Genomic DNA, 24447 nt, shown 5'->3' with positions numbered 1-24447 from the left:
GTCCCTAAATGTTGAACAGAATTCTATCTGTTCCTGGTGCTTTCCTTCATGCAAATGTTTTAACAGTTTCTTCTTGCGTGATCTATGTTTTTATTGATCATTTTTTGTCTGCTGTTATTGAGTCTTAGAAGGCTATAGGATCCGTCCTAATGCTGTTTAATTCTGATTCAAATATGTTTTCATAGAAGCTATTAAATGTGTAATTAATTGCATTTTTTCCAACTACCGCTTTTGTATCTTTGACCTTTAAAATTATAACTGGTTTAGCATGTATGCGTTTTGTGATAGCTGCAAGATATTTACTAGGTTTATTTGCCGTTAAGTAGAATGTTTTATTTGTTTATTTGTTTCTCTTCAAAAGCAAAATAGCGTATTTCTGCTTAAGTTCAGATATTTTTTTTTTTTCTTCACCTTGTGAAGATTTTAAAGGTGCCTTTTCAAAGATAGTAATTTATTGTTATTTAATTTTAATTTCTAAATCAGATGTAACTTTTGCAGAGTATGAGATTAACATTCCCCTGATGTACGCCTTAATTAGAACAATTCTGATTAAAAGGGGGTGGATTACACTGGTAAAAGGTTCCTCTTTTTCTTGTCTCTTCTGTATGCTCCCCCACATGGAGGTTCTCAGCCACTAACCAGCATTGCGATTCTACAAGTAGAAACGGTTTGTCGGTACCAGCTCGGTACACAGCAGGAATGTATTTTGTTCTAGCAAGAGATGGAACAGCCTCCTACTGTGCTAAGTACCTATCTGCAGTGATATTTCTTGGTGTGTCTGTACCTTAAGGAAGAGACCATCTGATATGGTCATAAAATCCTCATGCCAAAGTGGCAGTCTGTTTCTGTGATCATGCTAACTCATTGTCATGTTTGGCTTGACAATGACAGAAATGGAGTTGGTAAGAGTACAAACTGATCTGTGAACAGGTTAAGAATCCTAGGGTATTGAATAATTTTCTTACCAAATGTATTGACTTCAATTGTTCTCTGGGCTTTTATTACCTTGCAAGAGATATGGGTTTTGGGTCCAGATTCAAATGACATTGACCAACACACTATTCTATTTTCAGATATGGCTTCCTCTAGAAGTAGTCTGCTTGAGAGACAGAGCAATTAAACTGCCTGTCTAGATTTATTCATGAACCCAGTCACCACTCCCTGTGGCCACAACTTCTGAAAGAATTGTATCGAAAGTTACTGGGATTCCAGTGATATACCCCAGTGCCCTATGTGTAAAGAGGAGTTCTTCAAAAGCTCCGGGTCAACACGTCACACAGAGAAGTAGTTGGTTATTTTAAGTCTTGAGTGTTAAGGATATGAAGCGCCCTGTCTTCGCTGGTCCTGGCGATATGGCCTGTGACCTCTACTCTGGGAGGAAGCTCAAGTCCCTGAATTCCTGCCTGGTGTGTCTGACCTCTTTCTGTGAGATTCACCTGGAGCCTCACCATAGTGGCAACCCTGAAGAGACACACGTTAGTGGACCCTGTGAAGAACCTGGAGGACAGGATGTGCAAGAAGCACAAGAGGCTCCGTGACATATTCTGTCAGAACGACCAGACGTGTCTGTGCCAGATGTGTGCTGAGACGGACCACAAAAATCACTTAATTTTAACTGTGGAAAAAGAGTCAGAAGTGAAGATGATCTTGTGGAAAAAACGTACCCACATCACTTTTCTAAAATCAAAAATTATATTTAAAAAAAACTGTACATAGCAGACGAAAATGAATGAGCAAATATGGGGCATGAATAAGGTTAGAAAATTCCAGTAACTTTACCCCAAAATGCATAGGTTATCCAGATATCCAAGTTGCAGGACTCCTGGATTCCCTCCCGATTCCAGGAGTCATCCAATCGGGATTTCTAGAAAACCTGGGAATTTGTCAACCATTGATTAGTAACAATTTTGTTTACGGTTGTTTCCCCAGGCCCAGGTCAAGCACACTTGAGGTAAATGTTCAGCAGATGCTCCAGGACAGAGAGAAGGTGAAGGAGATCAAACAATCAGTGGCGCTCAGCAGAGTGAGTTCTCACATAAGCTTGTATCGTTCTCCTCTATGTGGGATCCACTTTAATATACTCTTATCCTGCTGATACATTATTCATGAGGTGTCATTTCTTGCCCCTATATAATCAAAGTATATTCACCTATTTGTTCTTTAACTTGTTTTTGATCTGTCATTTTTGTTGTATTTTTCTTACCAGACGAGTGCTAATAAAAAGTTAATGGACAGTACCCAGATATCCAGAGATTTAATAAAGTAAATTTCCAAGATCCATATTGAGCTCTATGATGTGATTGAGGAGAAGCAGAAAGCAGCAGAGACACAGGCTGAAGGGCTCATCAAAGAGCTGGAGGAGGAAATCACTGATCTACAGAAGAGAAGCGGTGCTCTGGAGCAGCTGTCACACACCGAGGACCACGTCCACCTCATACAGGTACAAAACCATAAGCCACTTTGTTCTAAGCATCGTTTTGGATGTGTATTTCCCACCGGTCTTAGAAGTTGTTTGTGAGTCTGTGAAAATATATTTTTTTACAATATGTATTGTACACATCAAGCATATCATGAAAAAACCCAGTATCTGGGCTTGTTGGAAAGGGGAATATATGTGATATAGGATTATCTCATGAAGGAAGTGAGAGAGTTATTAGCTGAAAGTAAGCTTTTATAATAATTTATAAAGGCTTATTTATGAAAAACTATTTTAAAGTCTTACCAAGTATTTTAATGTGTGGGTTGGCAGTCTTTAAATTCTATTTGTGAAATTGGATAAGAATCAATATTTTCTTCCTCAGAGCTGAAAGAGATGCAACAATATGCAGGTGGGTGTGAATCATTGTGACTATTCACATTTTTGGCTCTAAACTTCTGACCCACTGGAATTGTGATACAGTGAAGTGTAAGTGAAATAATCTGTCTGTAAACAATTGTTGTAAACATTACTTGTGTTATGCACACATTTATTGTCCTAACTTACTTGCCAAAACTATAGTTTCTTAAAACTTCTTTGTGATAGGGGAAAGTATTTTCACTTTTGGATGAATTCTGTGCCCATAGTGAACTGCCTCCTTGTTAGGAATTTTATGAAATGACTAAACAATGTGTACATTTAAATAAACTATAACTAATTAAACTCTAGCCTGTTTTACAATATCTGATTAAAACCTGTTAGGGATAGGGGGCAGCATTTTCACTTCGGATGAATTGCGTGCCCATAGTGAACTGCATCCTACTCTGTCGTAGATGCTAATATATGCATATAATTTATTACTATTGGATAGGAAACACTCTGAAGTTTCTAAAACTGTTTGAATTATGTCTGTGAGTATAACAGAACTCATATGACAGGCAAAAACCTGAGGACAAATCCAAACAGGAAGTGAGAATTCTGAGACTGGTCGATGTTCAACTCATTGCCTATTCAATTCCCTTTAAGATATGGATCTGTTTGCCCATCCTACGCTTTCCACTAGATGTCAACAGTCTGTAGAATGTGGAATGAAGTGATGTTGAGCCGGATGGGAGGTGGTCCAGTCATTGGTCTGGCAGAATGCCAGTTCCTGGTCACGCGCGTTCCTAACGATTTCGTCTTGCTTTTCATAACTTCTAGAGACCCAAAGGAATTCTCTGGTTGGAACGTTATTGGATAGTTATGATAACATCATGAAGATTGAATCTCTACTTAGTTAGACCAGTTTATTCGACCTGTTTATATAACTTTTTGAAGTTTGTCCGAGTTCGCCTGCATCTGCGCGAGCGTTTGGACATGTGCATTAAACATGCGAGCAAAAGTAGCTACTTAGACATAAGTAATAGACATTATCAAACAAAACAACGATTTATTGTGAAACTAGGATTCCTGTGAGTGCATTCTGATGAAGATCATCAAAGGTAAGGGAATATTTCTGATATCATTTCGTATTTCTGTTGACTCCAACATGGCGGAGAAATTTTGTTATATCTGATTGCCGTCTCAGATTATTGCATGGTGTGCTTTTTCCGTAAAAAAAATGTTTTCGATCTGACACAGCGGTTGCATTAAGAACAAGAATATCTTTAATTCTATGTTAAACATGTATCTTTCATCAACGTTTATGATGAGTATTTCTGTTATTTGACGTGGCTCTCTGCAATTTCTCCGGATATTTGAGGCATTTCTGAACATGGCGCCAATGTAAACCGAGATTTGTGGATATAAATATGCACATTATCGAACAAAACATAAATGTATTGTGTAACATGAAGTCCTATAAGTGTCATCTGATGAAGATCATCAAAGGTTAGTGATTAATTTTATCTCCATTTCTGCTTTTTGTGACTCCTGTCTTTGGCTGGGAAAATGGCTGTGTTTTTCTGTGGCTATGTACTGAGCTAACATAAGCGTTTGATGTGCTTTCGCTGTAAATCCTTTTTGAAAGCAGACATGTTGGCTGGATTCACAACATGTATAGCTTTAATTTGGTGTCTTTCATGTGTGATTTCATGAAAGATTGATTTTTATAGTAATATATTTGAATTTGGCGCGGTACATTTTTTTCTGGCTTTTGGCCAAGTGGGACGCTACCGTCCCACATATCCCAGAGGAGTTTAACATAAAATTTGTGGAGTGGTTGAAAAACTATTTTTTATGATTCCAACCTAAGTGCATGTAAACTTCTGACTTCAACTGTATATAGTGTACCTTAAAAGTATGTTTTATCATGTCCAGTGTCAATAATGGCTTCCATTGTTTCTAAGTAGTCATCTGGGCCGGACTTGGACCCCCACGGCTGGCGGCTGCCTTGCTCAAGGGCACATTGACAGATTTTTCACCTAGTCATATCGGAGATTTGAACCAACAACCTTTTGATGACTAGTCCAACATTCTTAAATGCTAGGCTACCTGCCACCCCCGGGAGGAATCATAGAATTCCATCCAGATCAGCAGGATGGATCAGCCAACACATTATACCAGAAGAGAAAGCAAAACACATGTTTCCCTAATTTATTTCTAATTGGGCGGGGCCACTCAGGTCTACTTATTTTCCCCGTTGAGGCGAGCAGGGAGGGGACACTAAGTAGCCCAGAGTCAACTGTTCTCTCTCTCTCTCTCATGAGCATGCTAGATATTATGGAGGACCAGTGAGCTCGCTCGGGAAAAGCATGCTCACGCAAGAGATGGAACGCCCACTTACAGACAGGAACCTTGAAAATGTTTTTCAATGGAAAACGGACTGAGTATCTTATTTATCCACCATCTTTGATTATATTTCTAAGCAAATATCCCAGCTCTGTTTAGGTGGTTGGCTTTATGCCTGTTTAAACTATACACAATCCTGCACAGTAGGTGGCGGTATGCACCAATAAGCTTGCCCTCAATGGTACTGCCCATACTCTCACAAAAAAAATAACGGAAAATACAGGGGGTTGTGCTCTTGTTCAACTCTAGGAGGACATACATTTTGAAAGAGGAGTATTTCATATTTTATCCGGAAGCAAAGTGAAAGCAGATAAGAGACAACACATTCAAAGGTAAGAACATTACTTGAAATAGAAATTCATACCATCAACAGGACAATCCAGAAATAACATACCATTTTAGAAATCTATTAAGGTATTCTGATACTCATGCAGAATATGAGTTATTTCCTGAAAAATAAATAAAATGTCTTCCTTTGTACTTGTGGGGAAAAGTAGCTTAAATCCCAGCCATTATAAGAAATGTCAGATGTTTTTGTTCTGTGTTATATCTTCCTATCATGGAAAATTAGGTTGTTGTTTTTTTACAATCCATCAAAGTGCAAAGTTCATTGGTACAGGGCACCTCTTATTGTTCTATGTGGATGGATATAATTGCTTTGAAGCTAATTTGTTTGTGGCTGAGCAGTTCTAAACAGTATATTGATAGATTTGTATGGTAATTATATTCTAAATGTTTACAGGCATTTACCAGGAGAGATATTGCCTCATGTTTATCAAAGATGGTGTCATTTCTGAGAAACAGTTTGTTGCTTAAATTGACCTAGAGATAATCTGATGTGGTCTTAGAAACTAAGGGCATTAAAGAATACAGCCTGTACCTCACAAATGTTTAGATAAATATTCACTATCTTAAACTGTCACTTCTATTTCTCTCAGTACTCTATTACTAAATCCAACACTACAATGCACTCTGTTCAAAGTGAAAGGTAGCACATATTTATCTGTCTCTATCACCATCTAGAATGGTTGTGAAAGCACAACGCCTCTTATCTTGTCACCTGATGTAGTCTCTAGGCACACGTGGTGTGGCCACTTTGAGCAAAGCACTTCATAATTGTGACTTCTGGGAAAGTTAAACAGAGACTGATGAAATCTACAGGACGAGCCAGTGTTTCCAACAGAGGAGACACAACGATGTATGGTCATAAATAAATGAACTGCAATGATTCTCGAATGAGTGGCCGTTCATGTGCAAAGGCTTATAATTTCAAAGAATAGAATTATAGACTGTGTAGTGAATCACTTCTGTCTTTACAGCTCTTTCTCAGTCCTCACCCCTTTACTTTGCCGACCAAGCCGTCACATCTGCTTAGCCCACTAGGGACTTTCTATCATTGTTACTAACCAATATCTACTGTTTGTTTGTGATGTATTTCTGTGATTTTTAGTTAGTCAGTAAATTAATAATTAAGTCAATTTTGCATATTACTGATTCGTTATGAAAACTAGGGTTCGTGCAGATTATCAAGAATTGTACGATGTTTGGAAGGAAACTAATCAGGTAACAATTAAAATAATTTATAGAAGACTGATAAGATACGAAAATATCTGAAGAGTCGATTCGGGAAAGGAGACTTTATTTTTTTTAAATCGTGGTGCCTTGACTTCCTAGTTAATTAATGTTTACATGATTAGTTTAATCACATAATAATAATTACACAGATAATTGATTTGATAAAATAACAGTCTTTACATTTAATGATAGTCACAGACACGACACTCTTAACCGCTAGGTTACCTGCCACCCCCAGGAGGAATCACAAAATTCCATCCAGGTCAGCAGGAGAGATGAGCCAATGTATTATATCAGACACAGAAGAGAAAGCAAAACATTCGGCTCCCTAAAATTTTCTGATCGGGCAGGGCCACTCTGGTCTACTTAAAACCCCTCTGGCGAGCTAAATAGCCCAGAGTCAACTGTTCCCTCTCTCGCGTGAGCATGCCAGAGATTATTGAGGAACTGTGAGGTCGCACGAGAGGGAACACCCACTTATACAGACAGTATCCCTGACACCATCGCTGATTGTATTTCTGAACAAATATTCCAGCACTGTTTAGGGACTTGGCTTTATTGCTGTTTAAACTATACACAATCCTGCACAGTAGGTGGTGGAAATTGACTACTTTAAAATAGAGATAGCCCTGCCTATAATGTCACAAAAACGATAACGGAAAATATAGGGGGTGTGTCCTCTTGTCCAAATTTAGGATGACAGAACATTTAAAGAGGAGTATTTAATGTTTTTTTTTCCAGATGTAAAGTGAAAGGTATGTAGAATAGACAACACATTCATTGGTAAGAACTTTCCTTGTAATAAAAATTCATATTATAAACAGGTAATTTAATACTGAAACGACATACCCTTTTAGAAGTCTATCGTGGTATTCTAATACTCATGCACAATATGACTACATTTCCATATTTATTTTAAGTAGCTTATATCCCAGCTATTATAAGAAATGTCAGAAGTTTTTGATCTGTGTTATATCTTCCTATCATGGAATATGCAGTTGTTGTAAAAGTGAAGTGCACCTCTTATTGTTGGATGTGGATGGATATAATTCCTTTCAAGCAAATTTGTTTGGGGCTGAGCAGTTCCAAACAACCTTTTTGATAGATTTGTATGGTAATTAAATTCAACTTGTTTACAGGCATTTACCAGGAGTGATATTTCGGGATGTTTATCAAAGATGGTGTCATTTCTGAGAAACAGTATGTTGTTAAACCTGTTCTAGAGATCATCAGATATGGTCTTAGAAACCAAGGGCATTAAAGGATATTTTCCCCATAGCTCTAACAATGTTTATATTCACTACTATATTAACAACATTATGTTTTGTCATAAACCACAAGTCTCAGCACAAGCTAGAACAAGTGCATTTTAATTTAATTGCAAGAATCAGGAAGATTCCACTTTCTGTGCATTTGTCTTTTTATAGTGGACCACAAGGTTGGACATTCGTAGCAAGTGTAGGATGGGGACAGAGCAAGAACCACCACCAAACATGATATCATTGATTTTGCATATACAGTGCTGTGAAAAACTATTTGCCTCCTTTCCAATTTCCTCTACTTTTGCATATTTTGATACCAAATGTAACATTAGATAAAGGGAACCTGAGTGAACAAATAACACAACAGTTACATACGTATCATCTATTTCATAAACAAACTGTCCAATACCCCTGTGTAAAAAAAACAAATTGCCACCTTTTAGCTGCAATGACTCCAACCAAACGCTTCTTGTAGCTGTTGATCATTCTCTCTAGTCGCTGTAGAGGCATTTTGGCCAACTCTTCCATGCATAACTGCTTTAACTCAGCGACATTTGTGGGATTTCAAGCATGAACTCCTCGTTTCAAGTCCTGCCTCAACATTTCGATTGGGTTTAGGTCTAGAATTTGACTAGGGCATTCCAAAACTTGAAATGTGTCGATATTTTTGCCATTTTCATGTAGACTTGAGTGTGTGTTTTGGATCATTGTCTTGCTACATGACACAGCTGCGCTTCAGCTTCAGCTCACAGACAGATGGTCTGACGTTTTCCTGTAGAATTCTCTGAGCAGATCTCATGGTTCCTTCTATTAAGGCAAGTTGTCCAGGTCCTGAGGCGGCAAAGCATCCCCAACTATCACACTACCACCCCCATGCTTGACTGTGGTATGAGGTTCTTACTGTGGAATGCAGTGTTTGGTTTTCTTCAGGCATAATGGGACCCATGTAGTCCAAAAAGTTACACTTTTGACTCATCTGTCCACAGAACATTCTTCCTGAGACGCTGACCTGTTGCACCCCTCTACAACTACTGTGATTATTATTATTTGGCCCAGCTGGTCATCTATGAACGTTTCAACATCTTGGCCATGTACTGTTAGAATCTCCACAAGGCACAGCCAGAAGACGACTGGCCACCCCTCAGAGCCTGCTTCCTCTCTAGGTTTCTTCCTAGGTTCCTACCTTTCAAAGGGGAGTTTTCCTAGTCACCGTGCTTCTACATCTGCATTGCTTGCTGTTTGGGGTTTTTGGCTGGGTTTTTCTATACTGTAGCACTTTGTGACATTGGCTGATGTAAAACGTGCTCTTTCAATCCTCCAACTCGGGACTTCTGGAAAATTGGATGATTTTGGAGTTACCGGTATTTGGCAACCATTTCATTAGCATAGACATAATATATATTTCAGGTGGGCAAATCTAACTGGTTCTTAGGAGTTGCACAGCGGTCTGTGAACAGGAAGGAGTTAATCGCGGCGAACCCCACCCAAGGTCTGTCGTCTTTATCTCATCGAAGGCAAAGAGATTCAGGCCTGCAACGACACAGCCTATTCTTTCACTCTTGTTGACGGCTTGCCCAGGAAAGTTGGATGTTTGTGAATTACGAAGGCGGCAGGTCTCAATTTACAACGTCGAGGCCAAGTCTCACATGCACTCGTTCGTTGTCTGTAACGTCAGAGATAATGTTATTCCTTTCTTTGCCCCTTGTCGAAGTGACGATGATAAGAAAGAGATCCTACCTCTTGTTATATCTCCAGTTCAGCTCACAGGATGATTCACATCTTTTTGGGGGAGTTCAAAGATTTCTTGAAAAGCTTTTGACTTTGATATTATATTGATTCTTGCTCATAGAAAAACTGAAGAAACGCTGAATTTACATCATTAAACAACTGCATAGAAAATAGCATGAGAAAACACTAATTTAAAGACATAAATGATGGTATATATATATATATATATATATATATATATAATACAGGACACTTACAACATATTACAGGATATTTATTTTTCAATCTGGAAGTTTTGGTAAAGGTACTGGCATTTTGCAACCCTAATCCAGAGTTAAGTAATAAAATTGCATAATGTTACTACTGTGTACGAAACCCATGTATAGTGTTGAACTAAATATTACATTTTAAATTTTTATTTTTTTTTACAATCCATTAGAGTGCAAAGTTTATGGCTACAGTGCACCTCTTATTGTTGTATGTGGTTGGATATAATTGGATATAATTGCTTTCAAGCTAATTTGTTTGAGGCTGAGCAGATACAAAACGGCCTATTGATTTCTTTGGCAATTATATTCAACATGTTTACAGGCATTTACCATGAGTGATGCTTCCTCATGTTTATCAAAGATGGTGTCATTTCTGAGAAACAGTATGTTGCTAAAACTATTCTAGAGATCATCTGATATGGTCTTAGAAACCAAGAGCAGTAATTATAGAGACATTTCCCCTTAGCTCTGCCACTGTACATAGTCACTGCTATATTAACAACATGTTTTGTCATAAACCACAAGTCTCTGCACAAACTAGAACAAGCACAATTAAATGTCAATGCTAGAATCAGGAAGATTCCACTTTCTGTGTATTTGTCTGTTCATAGCGGACCACAAGGTTGGACATTCGTAGCAAATGCAGGATGGGACAGAGCAGGAAGCACCACCAAACATGATACCATTGATTTTGCATATACAGTGCTGTGATGAAGTATTTCCCTCCTTTCTAATTTCCTCTACTTTTGCATATTTTGATACCGAATGTTATCAGAACTTTGACCCAAACCTAATATTAGATAAAGGGAACCTGAATGAACAAATTACACAATTATATACATATAATCTATTTAATAAACAAACTGTCCAATACCCCTGTGTAAAAAAACAAATTGCCACCTTTTAGCTGCAATGACTCCAACCAAACGCTTCTTGTAGCTGTTGATCATTCTCTCAAGTCGCTGTAGAGGAATTTTGGCCAACTCTTCCATGCATAACTGCTTTAACTCAGTGACATTTGTGGGTTTTCAAGCATGAAGTCCTCGTTTCAAGTCCTGCCTCAACATCTCAATTGAGATTAGGTCCAGAACTTTAAATGTGTCGATTTTTAGCCATTTTCATGTAGACTTGAGTCTGTGTGTTTTGGATCATTGTCTTGCTACATAACACAGCTGCGCTTCAGCTTCAGCTCACAGACAGATGGTCTGACATTTTTCTGTAGAATTCTCTGATACACAGCAGAATTCATGGCTCCTTCCATTACAGCAAGTTGTCCAGGTCCTGAGGCGGCAAAGCATCCCCAAACTTTCACACTAACACCACGTTTGACCGTTTCTATGAGGTTTTTACTGTTTATGATGATTTTTATTCCTGTCAGAAAGGAGACAAGTACTCATCAGCAGAGTTGAGTGAAATACCCCTCATCAAATCTTGACTTTGGCATGGTCTAATTGACTCAACAACCAAAAACAGAAGTTTAGATTTCTTAATAGACCAAAAAATATACCTATTTCTGGTTGTTCATGAATGTCAATTGGCTAACCCGTCTGCATTGCATGAACAATTTATTGTAGGTTGCATTTCAAAGCAATGTATTTTAACAGGGACACATTTTTAACAATTACAAAATAATTGTTGAGCTTCTTATTCATCAACTTCTTATTTATAATTTAAATTATTGTACTGAACACACATATTTCACTTTTTAATCATTTACCAAGGACACCATACTGTATTCTAGCTAAATCCAAAGATGGGGAATACACAGAGTGTCCTTAAGAAGAAAGGATACACTATCCTGAGGAAGGTAGAGAATGGTGTCATTGGTACTGACAAAAATGGGGACCAGTTTGTCATTAAAGAGATCAAACTGAATGAGGTAAGTGGGCACCATTTGGTTTTCTTTGAGTGTAACGCTTTTAAATAAGGTATGTTTTTTTTATGTGACTATAGATCACTATAGATTTATAAGGAATTTGGAACTTGTCTGCTTTTGCTCTGTAAATTCCAACATACTGTAGGCCACCACATGTGAGTCTCTTTTTGTACTTAATTTACTTGTTTCATTCAATTGTTTTACTGTAAAGTGTGTTGCAATTTTAAATCAATGTTAAATCTTAAAAGACTAAGCTTAACAAGTTGTATAAATGATTGGCGACAAGCGCAGGAATACGTAATAGGGGTTTTTAAGACTCCACCCAAAATACAAAATGGCATGAAAAGGCACGGGGACGAAGCGCAAAACAAACACGTATACAAAAACACAGGGATGTAACCCAAACAAAAGAGCGAGGGTAAACCTCTAAGTACACGGGACGAGACCCATAACACACACGGGACAAGACCCGTAAACAAGAGCACAATATACGCAGAACAGAAGCCGCAACAACAAAGCAGGACCAACGGACATGGGAACAATAACCAACAAGACAATGGTGAACAGAGGACACAAACTTAGCAAAAAAAGAAAATTCCCTTTTTCAGGACCCTGTCTTTCAAAGATAATTTGTAAAAATTCACTTCACAGATCTTCATTGTAAATGGTTTAAACACTGTTTCCCAAGCTTGTTCAATGAACCATAAACAATTAATGAACATGCACCTGCGAAACGGTCGTTAAGACATTAAAAGCTTACAGACGGTAGGCAATTAAGGTCACAGTTATGAAAACTTAGGACACTAAAGAGGCCTTTCTACTGACTCTGGAAAAAAAACAAAATTAGTGTTCCCAGGGTCCCTGCTCATCTGCGTGAATGTGCCATAGGCACGCTGCAAGGAGACATGAGGACTGGAGATGTGGCCAGGGCAAAACGTTGCCATGTCCGTACTGTGAGACGCCTAAGACAGCACTACAGGGAGACAGGATGGACAGCTGATCGTCCTCACAGTGGCAGGCCACGTGTAACAACACCTGCACAGGATCGGTACATGCAAACATCACACCTGCGGGACAGGTACGGGATGGCAACAACAGCTGCCCGAGTTACACCAGGAATGCACAATCCCTCCATCAGTGCTCAGACTGTCCACAATAGGCTGAGAGAGGCTGGAGTGAGGGCTTGTAGCGTATTGTAAGGCAGGTCCTCAGCAGACATCACGGGAACAACATCGCCTATGGGCACAAACCCACCGTCGCTGGACCAGACAGGACTGGCAAAAAGTGCTCTTCACTGACGAGTTGCGGTTTTGTCTCACCAGGGGTGTTGGTCAGATTTGCTTTTATCGTCGAAGGAATGAGCGTTACATCGAGGCCTGTACCCTGGAGCAAGATCGATTTGGAGGTGGAGGGTCCGTCAAGGTCTGGTGCGGTGTGTCACAGCATCATCGGACTGAGCTTGTTGTCATAGCAGGCAATCTCAACACTGTGAGTTACAGGGAAGACATCCTACTCTCTCATGTGGTACCCTTCCTGCAGGCTCATCCTGACATGACCCTCCAGCCTGACAATGCCACCAGCCGTACTGCTCATTCTGTGTGTGATTTCCTGCAAGCAGGAATGTCAGTGTTCTGCCATGGCCAGCGAAGAGCCTGAATCTCAATCCATTGAGCATGTCTGGGACCTGTTGGATCGGAGGGTGAGGGCTAGGGCCATCCCCCCCCAGAAATGTCCGGGAAATTGCAGGTGCCTTGGTGGAAGAGAGGGATAACATCTAACAGCAAGAACTGGCAAATCTGGTGCAGTCCATGAGAAGGGGATGCACTGCAGTACTTAATGCAGCGGTGGCCACCCCAGATACTAACTGTTACTTTATGGTTTAAGATGATACTGTATATGGTCTAAGATTGGATCATTTAACTATTTGATTTTAGGACACATTTAGGTATTTAAAAAAAATATTTAAAAAAATGTGATAAATTATAAAATATTGAATTTGGCCTTTACTACAATAGCCCATAGAAACGCATTGAGTAACACATTCACAAATGGCAAAAAAAGAGTCAACAAATGTATTAGGAATAAGGTTTAGAAGTGCCTGTCCTATATGAAGGAGATATAAGTAGCTCAGGAAATATATATACAGATAGATAATATTATTTGTACTTTTTTTTACATATACAATATTTAACTCCTTTTTTTGGGTAGGGTCAAACCTAACTCCATACTTCCATTCATGTGAGACCCCTGTCATGTTATTGAGAGTCTCGTCTTTACGTAGAGTGGCAATAGTAGTTTTGTAGGCCTAACTGTTCGGACGCTACAAACGTTTTCGTGAGAAGACCAGTTTTTGGAATGTCTCATGGTCTGACAAACACCGTTGTAGCTGGGCACCTTCCACCACAGATGCGGAAGGCCACTTTATGCAGATGTGGTGGATTGAGAAGCAGATATCTCTAGTTTAAATTGACAGATTTTTATGAGGATTTTTTCATTATGTTACTTAGATTGACGCACCGGTGTGTCAATAGACTCTAGAGGTTTAAATACAGTTTGATTTGAAGGAAGACACAGCTATGCTTAATTTAGAAACCTTTATAGAGTAAAGTGTTTGGTTTTGATTTAGTACTGTGTTTTTTTTGCTTTAATAGAACTCAGTCATGAACTCCAGTGCTGGAGACATAATCGATGAGGTTGAAACTCTCCTGCAGATAAATCACCCCCATATTTCAAGCCATAAGAACTCTTTCCAAGGTGACTTGTGTTTCCTTTTCAGTTTAGAGAGACGTTAGGGGCGGTTTCTCTGACACAGATTAATCATAATTTTGGACTAAATATTTTTTTTATTCATGCGTTTTAGTCCAGGACTAGGCTTAATGTCTGTCTGGGAAACCACTCCAATATGTTTGCAAGTAAGCTAGCATGCTATAACAATATGTCCCACAATAATACATTCACACAAACTCTGCATTTTTACAGATGATGAAAGTTACTATGTAGTGATGGACCATTGTGACGGTGGAAATCTTGCACAGAAGATCAAAGAGGGGAACCCATTTTCAGAAGAACAGGTTTCTGATGGAATAACATATTGGTTGTGTTCCAGACTGACTACATTACAGATGTCGCATTGCCTCAACCAATGGTTGCATGCCAAGTCATCAACTCTGCAGTTGGGCATCAGATTACTATATAATATATTAGCTGATATATTCACCTATCAAGGTGTTGTGAGATCTGTCAGGCTTCTGCAATGTAGTCAGCCTGGAACAAAGCCATTTCTATTTATGACATCATATTTTTTTTAATTGTTCTAGGCTAAACAAATTCTGGACTGCTTTACTTCTCAGATCATGGACTGGTTTGTCAAGATCTGCATGGCTCTGAAGCATGTGCATGAACTGGGCCTTCTTCACAGAGACCTGAGACCACAGGTACACACTGGTCTGCTAGGTGGTTCTCAACCCTCTCCTCAGGGACCCCCAGATGTTCAATGTTTATGATCTACTCCAAATATAACAAACATAAATTATTTAGTCATCAAATCATCAAGCTGTTGATTAGATGAATCAGGTGTGCTAGTTCAGGGTTACAACAACATTTAAAATGACTCTCCGAGGAGAGCTTTGAGAACCACCATTGAACACCAATGTCATCAAGGCAAGGGTGGCGACTTTGAAGAATCTCAAATATAAAACATATTTTTTGGTTACTACATGATTCCATGTGTGTTATTTCATAGTTTTGATGTCTTCACTATTATTATAGAATTTAACAAATAGTACAAATTAAGTTAAACCCTTGAATGAGTAGGTGTGTCCAAACTTTTGACTGGTACTGTATATTTTTATTTTTTTACACATATTTAACCCTTTTTGGGGGGTAGGCAGAAAATTACCTCCATACTTCCATTCATTTTTTTTTACCTGTACCGGTTACCTTCAGACGAGTCCCATAAAACTAAGTTTGTTTTACTCACTGCTTTAGCACACTCTGTCAACCCTAATGTCCTTGCCGTGTCTGAATCCTGGTTTAGGAAGGCCACCAAAAATTCTGAGATTTCCATACCCAACTACAACATTTTCCGCCAAGATAGAACTGCCAAAAGGGAAGGAGTTGCAATCTACTGCAGATATAGCCTTCAAAATTCTGTCATACTTTCCAGGTCTATACCCGAACCTCTAATTTCAGAAATAAGTCTCTCACTGTTGCCGCCTGCTATCGACCCCCTCCGCTCCCAGATGTGCCCTGGACACCATTTGTGAATTGATCGCCCCATGGACACTGTAAAATCCATGGGAACAAGAGCACATCCTCCCAGCTGCCCACTGCATTGAGGCTAGGTAACACGGTCACCACGATAGATCCCTGATAATCAAAAATGTTAATAAGCATTTCTCAACGGCTGGCCATGCCTTCTTCCTGGCTATTCCAGCCCTGGCCAACAGCTCTGCCCCCCCCCCCCCCCCCCCCCCCCCCACAGCTACTCGCCCAAGCCTCCCCAGCTTCTCCTTCACCCAAATCCAGATAGCTCTTCAAAGGGGGTGACACCCTAGACCCAAACTGTGACAGACCTGTTTCCATCCTGCCCTGCCTATCTAAAGTCTTCGAAAGCCAAGTTAATAAACAGATCACTGAACATTTCAAATCCCACCGTACCTTCTCCGCTGTGCAATCCAGTTTCCGAGCCGGTCATGGGTGCACCTCAGCCACGCTAAAGGTACTAAACTATATCATAACCACCAGCGATAAAAGACAGTACTTTGCAGCCGTCTTCATCGACCTGGCCAAGTCTTTCGACTCAGTCAATCACCGTATTCTTATCGGCAGACTCGGTAGCCTTGGTTTTTCTAATGACTGCCTCGCCTGGTTCACCAACTACTTTGCAGAAAGAGTTCAGTGTGTCAAAACGGAGGGCATGTTGTCTGGACCTCTGGCAGTCTTTGTGGGTGTGCCACAGGGTTCAATTCTCGGACGGCTCTTTTCTCTGTATATATCAATGATGTCGCTCTTGCTGCGGGCGATTCCCTGATCCACCTCTACGCAGACGATAGCATTCTGTATACTTCTGGCCCTTCCTTGAACACTGTGCTAACTAACCTCCAAACAAGCTTCAATGCCATACAATACTCCTTCCGTGGCCTCCAACTGCTCATAAACGCTAGTAAAATCAAATGCATGCTTTTCAACTGTTCGCTGCCCGCAGCCGCCCGCCCGACTAGCATCACCACCCTGGACGGTTCCGACCTAGAATATGTGGACAACTATAAATACCTAGGTGTCTGACTAGACTGTAAACTCTCCTCCCAGACTCATATTAAACATCTCCAATCCAAAATCAAATATAGAATCGGCTTTCTATTTCGCAACAAAGCCTCCTTCACTCAAGCCGCCAAACTTACCCTAGTAAAACTGACTATCCTACCGATCCTCAACTTCGGCGATGTCATCTACAAAATAGCTTCCAATACTCTACTCAGCAAACTGGATGCAGTCTATCACAGTGCCATCCGTTTTGTCACCAAATCACCTTATACCACCCACCACTGCGACCTGTATGTTCTAGTCGGCTGGCCCACGCTACATATTCGTCGCCAGACCCACTGGCTCCTGGTCATCTATAAGTCTAGGCTAGGTAAATCTCCACCTTATCTCAGGTCACTGTTCACGATAACAACACCCACCCGTAGCACACATTCCAGCAGGTATATCTCACTGATCATCCCCAAAGCCAACACCTCATTTGGCCGCCTTTCCTTCCAGTTCTATGCTGCGAGTGACTGGAACGAATTGCAAAAATCGCTGAAGTTGGAATCTTTTATTTCCCTCACCAACTTTAACTTTAAACATCAGCTATCTGAGCAGCTAACCGATCGCTGCAGCTGTACATAGTCCATCTGTAAATTGCCCACCCAATGTTCCTACCTCATCCCCATACTGTTTATATTTTATTTTCTGCTCTTTTGCACACCAGTATCTCTACTTGCACATCATCATATAGTCTACCTGGTTAAATAAAGGTTAAATAAAACATTTAAAAATTAATAAATGGAGAACACCATCGTGTTTGTGAGAATTTCCCATTTTCACAGTGGGGTCACATTAGTTTGTAGCCCAAACAGTTCGGACGCTACAAACAGAAGTTGGCACGTCGACGGTACGAACTTCATATGAGCCCCATGGGGCTAAATATGTATTTACATGTTTTTGTAATTTTTGAGTTAGTGGCTTCCACGCACCCCAGGGGCCAAATCTGTGGTGGAGACGCCCACACACCACTAGTATACAAAATATATATATATAATATTTCCTTCTTCTATATTAACACAGAAATAATGATAAATTGTGTTTTGTGGTCGGAAGCTAGTTACTTAACAACGTCCTAATGTTTCTTAACGATCAAAACAAGGGTTTACAAATCAAGACTTTTTGACCCCTGTTGGTGCTTTAGGGTTATTCTGTACATAATTCATCATCTTTTTGAAAAGACTAGGGTTAGAGTTGTCCTGAATATAGCCTTTATGTGGGACAATTAACTGTATATGGTATTTGATGTGATATAAAATGGTTAATTAGCTGTTTTGTTTTCAGTCAACTAAATATATTTGTCTTCACTAGAATATATTCCTCACAACATTTGGGACACTTTGTTTGGGAGATTTCGGAAGAGTCAATGAAAAGTACGTTTTTCTTTTTTTACAATAATAAACTGGTGAAAATGGATTTCAATACGTAGATGTCACATCCTGTTAAATGATTGTCTGCTCATGAGTATCTCTCCTACCAGTGCTTCCCAATCTGAATCTTCAAAAGATGGAATGCTGGGTTATTTAGGCCCAGAGATTCTGACTGGTGGAATTTATGACACTAAAAGGTAAATTCTAAATAAAAACAAAGACAAATATATCAAAGGGGACCTGCAACCCTGTGATGTCATATGTTTGGCCGAAGTAACAAAAAAAATCTATAAATTAACATTTGCCTCCAATGTGAAATCACCATGGAGAATAAAATATAAATGCATTTTCCCTCCTTTGCAGTGATATTTGGTCCTTGGGATGTGTGCTGTATGAGTTGTGTGTGCTTCAGAGTGCAGTAAGTAATGTCTCCATCTCCTCATTTGCCTCTTGCTAAAGAAACATGCAGTGTGATAGTAACAGTTATTTCATAACAGTTCACTGCAGCAAGCACAATAGAGCTCATTCCCAAAATACTGGGGGGTCCTTACCCATCTCTCCCAGAGTGTTTCTCACCTGAGCTCCATCAAGTACTGTGTGACATCTTCCAACAAGAACCGACCAGTAGACCTTCAGCTGGTGAAATCCTGGCAAAACCCTTCATTATTAGTTTCCTCACAAAAAAGGTTTGCAATACATGATGATATGATACAATTGTTTGTTCATTCACTCATTCATCCATAAATTCCGTCCATATTTCCATCCTTCAATCAAATGATCTGTTTGTCTGTCCACCCATTCATCCATCTGTCTAAATTAATTTTCTTACAGAATGAAAAAACTGTGGAGGAGCTCCAGACAAACTTGAACACTCTGAGAACTCTGGCAGACGGCTTGGAGTGTGTGCACCAGGGCACCACCATAGGCAGTCTGACTGGAGGTGTTATTGGGGCAGCTGGAGGAATCACTTCCATAGTAGGCCTCATCCTGGCTCCCTTCACTTTGGGCGCCTCCCTGATCGTCACAGGAGTGGGTGTTGGGGTGGCTGTCTTTGGTGGAGCCACAGCCGGAGTATCCAACATCACCAACATGGTCAATCAGTCTACCGACCGCAAAGCCATCAAGAACATCATCAAGGAGTTCCAGGAGAAGATGAACTCTGTGGTGACATCTCTACAAAACATCGCTGAGGGTTTGGAGACACCGCGGATGAGTGGCTCCTTTACCACAGAAAGAGACATTTTAAATGCAGAGAAGCTAGCAAATGCTGGGGCGAGGGTTGGGAGGGGCCTAGGGAGCATCCCAGAGCTTGTCCGATTGGTCCATGTGGCCTCCATTGGCAAGGTGGCAGCTCAAACTGCAAGGGCAGTGCGTGTTCTAGAGATGGCAACAGGAATATTCTCTGCTTTCTTTGTAGCAGTTGATATCTTCTTCATCGCCATGGATGCAAAAGAGATCCACAACATACGACAGGCGAAGGCTGAGAAACAGTCTAGTGAAAGCAGTAAGTTACACTTGATGGACACAGACTCCATGACTAAGCTGAACCCTGAATGTGAAGAACCAAAGGCTGAGGTCAAGTCAGAGACCATGAAGTTCATCCAGACGATCAGACAGACAGCTGATCAGCTACAGCAGTGCCTGGACGAGCTGAGTGATGTCATCTCATTCATTCCTAAGATAGAGGGCTGTCACTTAGACAATTGAAACTATACTCAGTCGTAGTGATTGTAAAAGAATCAGAAACAAGAAATAGAGCAGATTGAATCAGTCCTTGATACACAATTTCACTGTAAAACACCCTGTAAAACACAGGTGTGGGCGGTGGTACTTTGACACCCAGATAGGCCTTTCGGTTTAAATTCTGAGCAAAATCCCTTTTCTGTTCTTCAATTCTTGCAAAAATCAGCTCTGATAGTAAGTAGGTTGTAGAAACATAAGTATACAGTATATCTCAGCTTTAGTACTGAAGCACTTTCCTTTCAGGTTATTACAGTTGACATGATTTGATCTGTACATTTTTTTTCTCGCGTAAAACGATATCAGGTGTATTACACAACTACAAAAGTGTCAGTTGTTTCAATCTAATAATAGCCTACATGAAGTGGTGATGGTGATTGTATAAAAGTGTAATTGTTGCAATGAAAGATTTAGTCATTTTTAGGAAATTATCCTGGGTAACAACATATATATAATACAATCATAATCTATAAATGTCTGCTTCAAAAAATAAAAAGCATGTTTTAAACTCAATATGCCTTCTGTCTTAATTGAACATCTTAAACAGATCATATAGAAAAAAGAAAACATAACAACTTGACAAACATCTTTTTTGTCCAACTTCTGCTGTGTCCATGATTGCTACATTTATTATTTATAAAACAGTAAATCAGTTAAACGGAAAATAAAGTTCAAAATATGACCTTGGAAATTCAATTCAACATCACCTAAAAAGTCCTATAAAAAGTTTGAAAACAATGTTAAGTGGATGAAAGTATACATTTATTATATAGAGTGAGCTCCAATAGTATTGGGAAAGGGCAACATTGGTTGTTTTTTGGCTTTGTACTCCAGCCCTTTGGACTTTGTGTCATTTAATGACTATGAGGATAAATTGCAGACTAACAGCTGCAGCTAAGAGGGCATTTTCATTCATATCAGGTGAAACGTTTCAAAATTACAGCGCTTTGTGTACATACTCCTCCCATTTCACCTACTGTATACAGTGCATTCGGAAAGTATTGACACCCCTTGACTTTTTCCACATTTTGAAACGTTACAGCCTTATTCTAAAATTGATTAAAATAGTTTTCCCCACCAAACAATACCCCGTAATGACAAAGCAAAAACATTTTTATACCGTATATATTTTTTCTATTTAAAAAACTGAAATACCACATTTACATAAGTATTTACACCCTTTACTCACTACTTTGTTGAAGCACCATTGCCAGCGATTACAGCCTCAAGTCTTCTTGGGTAGGATGCTACAAGCTTGGCACACCTGTATTTGGGGAGTTTCTCCCATTCTTCTCTGCAGATCTTCTGAAGATCTGTCAGGTTGGAAAGGGAGTGTCGCTGCACAGTTATTTTCAGGTGTCTCCAGAGATGTTCGATCGGGTTCAAGTCCGGGCACTGGCTGGGCCACTCAAGGACATTCAAAGACTTGTCCCAAAGCCACTCCTGCGTTGTCTTGGCTGTGTGCTTAGGGTTGTTGTCCTGTTGGAAGGTGAACCTTTTCCCCAGTCTGGAGTCCTGAGCACTTTAGAGCAGGTTTTCATCAAGGATCTCTCGTGCTTTGCGCCGTTCATATTTTCCTTGATCCTGACTAGTCTCCCAGTCCCTGCCGATGAAAAACATCCCCACAGCATTCTGCTGCCAACACCATGCTTCACCGTAGGGATAGTGCCAGATTTCCTCCAGATGTGAAGCTTGGCATTCAGGCCAAAGAGTTCAGTCTTGGTTTCATCAGACCAGAGAATCTTGTTTCTCATGGTCTGAGAATCTTTACGTGCCTTTTGGCTAAGTCCTTCTCCCCCCATTACTCAGTTTGGCCTTGACGGACAGCTCTAGGAAGAGTCTCTGTGGTTACAAACTTATTCCATTTAAGAATGATAGAGGCCACGGTGTTCTTCGGGACATTTAATGCTGTAGACATTTTTTAGTACACTTCCCTAGATCTGGAAAATCCTCTCTCAGAGCTCTATGGACAATTCCCGTCAACCTCATGGCTTGGTTTTTGCTCTGACATGCATTGTCAACTGTGGGACCTTATATAGACAGGTGTGTGCCTTTTCCCAAATCATGTCCAATTAATTTAATTTACCACAGGTGGACTCCAATCAAGTCATCTCAGCAATGATGAAACAGGATGCCCCTTAGCTTAATTTCCAGTCTCATAGCAAAGGGTCTGAATACTTAAGTAAATAATGTATGGTTGATTTTATTATCTACAAATAATTTCAAAAAAACTGATTTCACTTTGTCATTATTGGGTATTGTGTGTAGATTGACGAGACAATTTCTTTATTTAATCCATTTTAGAATAAGACTGTAATGTAGCAAAATGTGTAAAAAGTCAAGTGGTCTGAATACTTTCCAAATGCACTGTACATTCTCAGCGTCAACAAAACTGGGATCTGTTTGAATAGACACAAATTAACAGCTTTCTATGAGTCAAAAACACATGGCATGCTAGGTCCATCCTGGAGGAATAGTGGGCTAATTCCATGGATAGAGAACAGAAGATGATAGATTTGAATCTCACTAAAGCGATGCCACAATAAAAAAATACATGTGTTTGCATGATTAATATCAATGAAAATGCTTATCCATGTGTCATATCTGTTTTTGGAGTTCAAAACAGTCAACCCAAACTAAGCTAGCAGTGTTAATCAAACTATTTTTGGAAACATATTGTTGGAATGTAATTGAACTAACTACCAATAACCTGTCATTTCCATTCTCAGAGGTTAATAAAACCTCCCAGGAAAACTTTCAGGGAACCATTGTAAATGTTCTCAGAATCTCCATACAACCTAAAAATGTATGTTTCCAGAATAGGCAACATATTCACGTTCAGTTTAACATTCCAGAAACGAATGGCTTCTTTCCCAGATCCATGGGAAACAAAACAATTAAATGTGCTAGCTGGGCAATTACCTATTGATAATATGATATTATATAACAAGGAAAGCATTTTGGAAGACATTGAGAGTACAGTATATTCAGTGTCAATCTTACCATCTTGTTGACAAAGAGGACCACAATGGAAATACACCTTTGGGCTTTGTGTTTAATCGTTTATTTTTACATTTTATTTAACCTTAATTTAACTAGGCAAGTCAGTTAAGAACAAATTCCGTCATTCTACAATGACGGCCTACCCCAGGCCAAACCCGGATGACGCTGGGCCAATTGCGGACCGCCCTATGTGACTACCAATCACGGCCGGATGTGACACAGCCTGAATTGGAACCAGGGACTGTAGTGACGCCCTCTTGCACTGAGATGCAGTGCCTTAGAACGCTTTGCCACTTGGGAGCCCTTGATTTAAAGGGGCAATTAGCAGTTGAAACATTAACAAAATGGTAAAAAGCTGAGGGATGGGGCTGGAGAAATATAGTCACTCTCAAACTCATAGACAGAGTTATGGATGCAAGGACCGACGATCCACGATATAAAATGTATAGTTTTAACCATGTTTTAAGGCTATGCAGTGTTTGTTTACAAACATTGGACTAAAGCAAGCTTATGTTTTGAGTTCTGATCAGGTACTGTACGACTGTTGAACTAAGCTCATGACGCATTCAAAAGTTATATTCTTCAAGAATCAACGGGTAAATACTGTATCATTCATTTATTAATTTAAGTAAAAAAATGAATATAGCAACTGCAGATTCCCTTTTAATGTATGTGATGTTTTCTCCTTCCATTTTAAATGATCAATTCAAACCTTTTTTTGTTGAATTAATCAGAGTCCTTACTTGTGATTGTATTTCTCTTCATTGTAATTTTACCTCTGAGCAGGAGGTGGGTTCAGTTCGCATGAACGTTTGTTACGTTGTGGAACTACACTACCGGTCAGTAGCCACCCTTTGCCTTCATGACAGCTTTGCACACTCTCAGCATTTTCTCAACAAGCTTCATGAGGTAGTCACCTGGAATGCCTTTCAATTAACAGGTGTGGCTTCTTAAAAGTTCATTTGTGGAATTTCTTTCCTCCTTAATGTGTTTCAGCCAGTCAGTTGTGTTGTGACAAGGTAGGGTGGTATACAGAAGATAGCCCTATTTGTTAAAAGACCAAGACCATATTATGGGAGGAACAGCTCAAATTATCAAAGAGAAACGACAGTCCACCATTACTTTAAGACAT

General features: G+C 39.7%; 1 protein-coding gene across 2 annotated transcripts; it reads left to right on the top strand.

Annotated features, from left to right (window-relative positions):
• The first annotated feature begins 5443 nt into the window (after window positions 1-5443).
• LOC110531533 (probable serine/threonine-protein kinase DDB_G0284251) lies at window positions 5444-20825 on the top strand. 2 transcript variants are annotated; one of them, XM_036989188.1, is made up of 10 exons: window positions 5444-5517; window positions 11761-11898; window positions 14547-14649; window positions 14875-14966; window positions 15246-15329; window positions 18514-18575; window positions 18683-18769; window positions 18936-18990; window positions 19070-19258; window positions 19404-20825. In XM_036989188.1, the coding sequence occupies exons 2-10, from the start codon at window positions 11773-11775 to the stop codon at window positions 20277-20279; spliced, it is 1674 nt and encodes a 557-aa protein (XP_036845083.1). In that variant the 5' UTR covers window positions 5444-5517; window positions 11761-11772; the 3' UTR covers window positions 20280-20825. The 2 variants fall into 2 exon arrangements, with proteins under 2 accessions (XP_036845083.1, XP_036845084.1); XM_036989189.1 differs by having other exon boundaries at window positions 5468-5517; window positions 11741-11898.
• The last annotated feature ends 3622 nt before the right edge of the window (window positions 20826-24447 follow it).

Source organism: Oncorhynchus mykiss, chromosome 9, assembly GCF_013265735.2.
Source record: "Oncorhynchus mykiss isolate Arlee chromosome 9, USDA_OmykA_1.1, whole genome shotgun sequence".
Taxonomy (NCBI): Eukaryota; Metazoa; Chordata; class Actinopteri; order Salmoniformes; family Salmonidae; genus Oncorhynchus; species Oncorhynchus mykiss.
The sequence above is the reverse complement of the archived record's forward strand: the minus strand, read 5'-3'. Positions and strand labels throughout refer to the sequence as shown.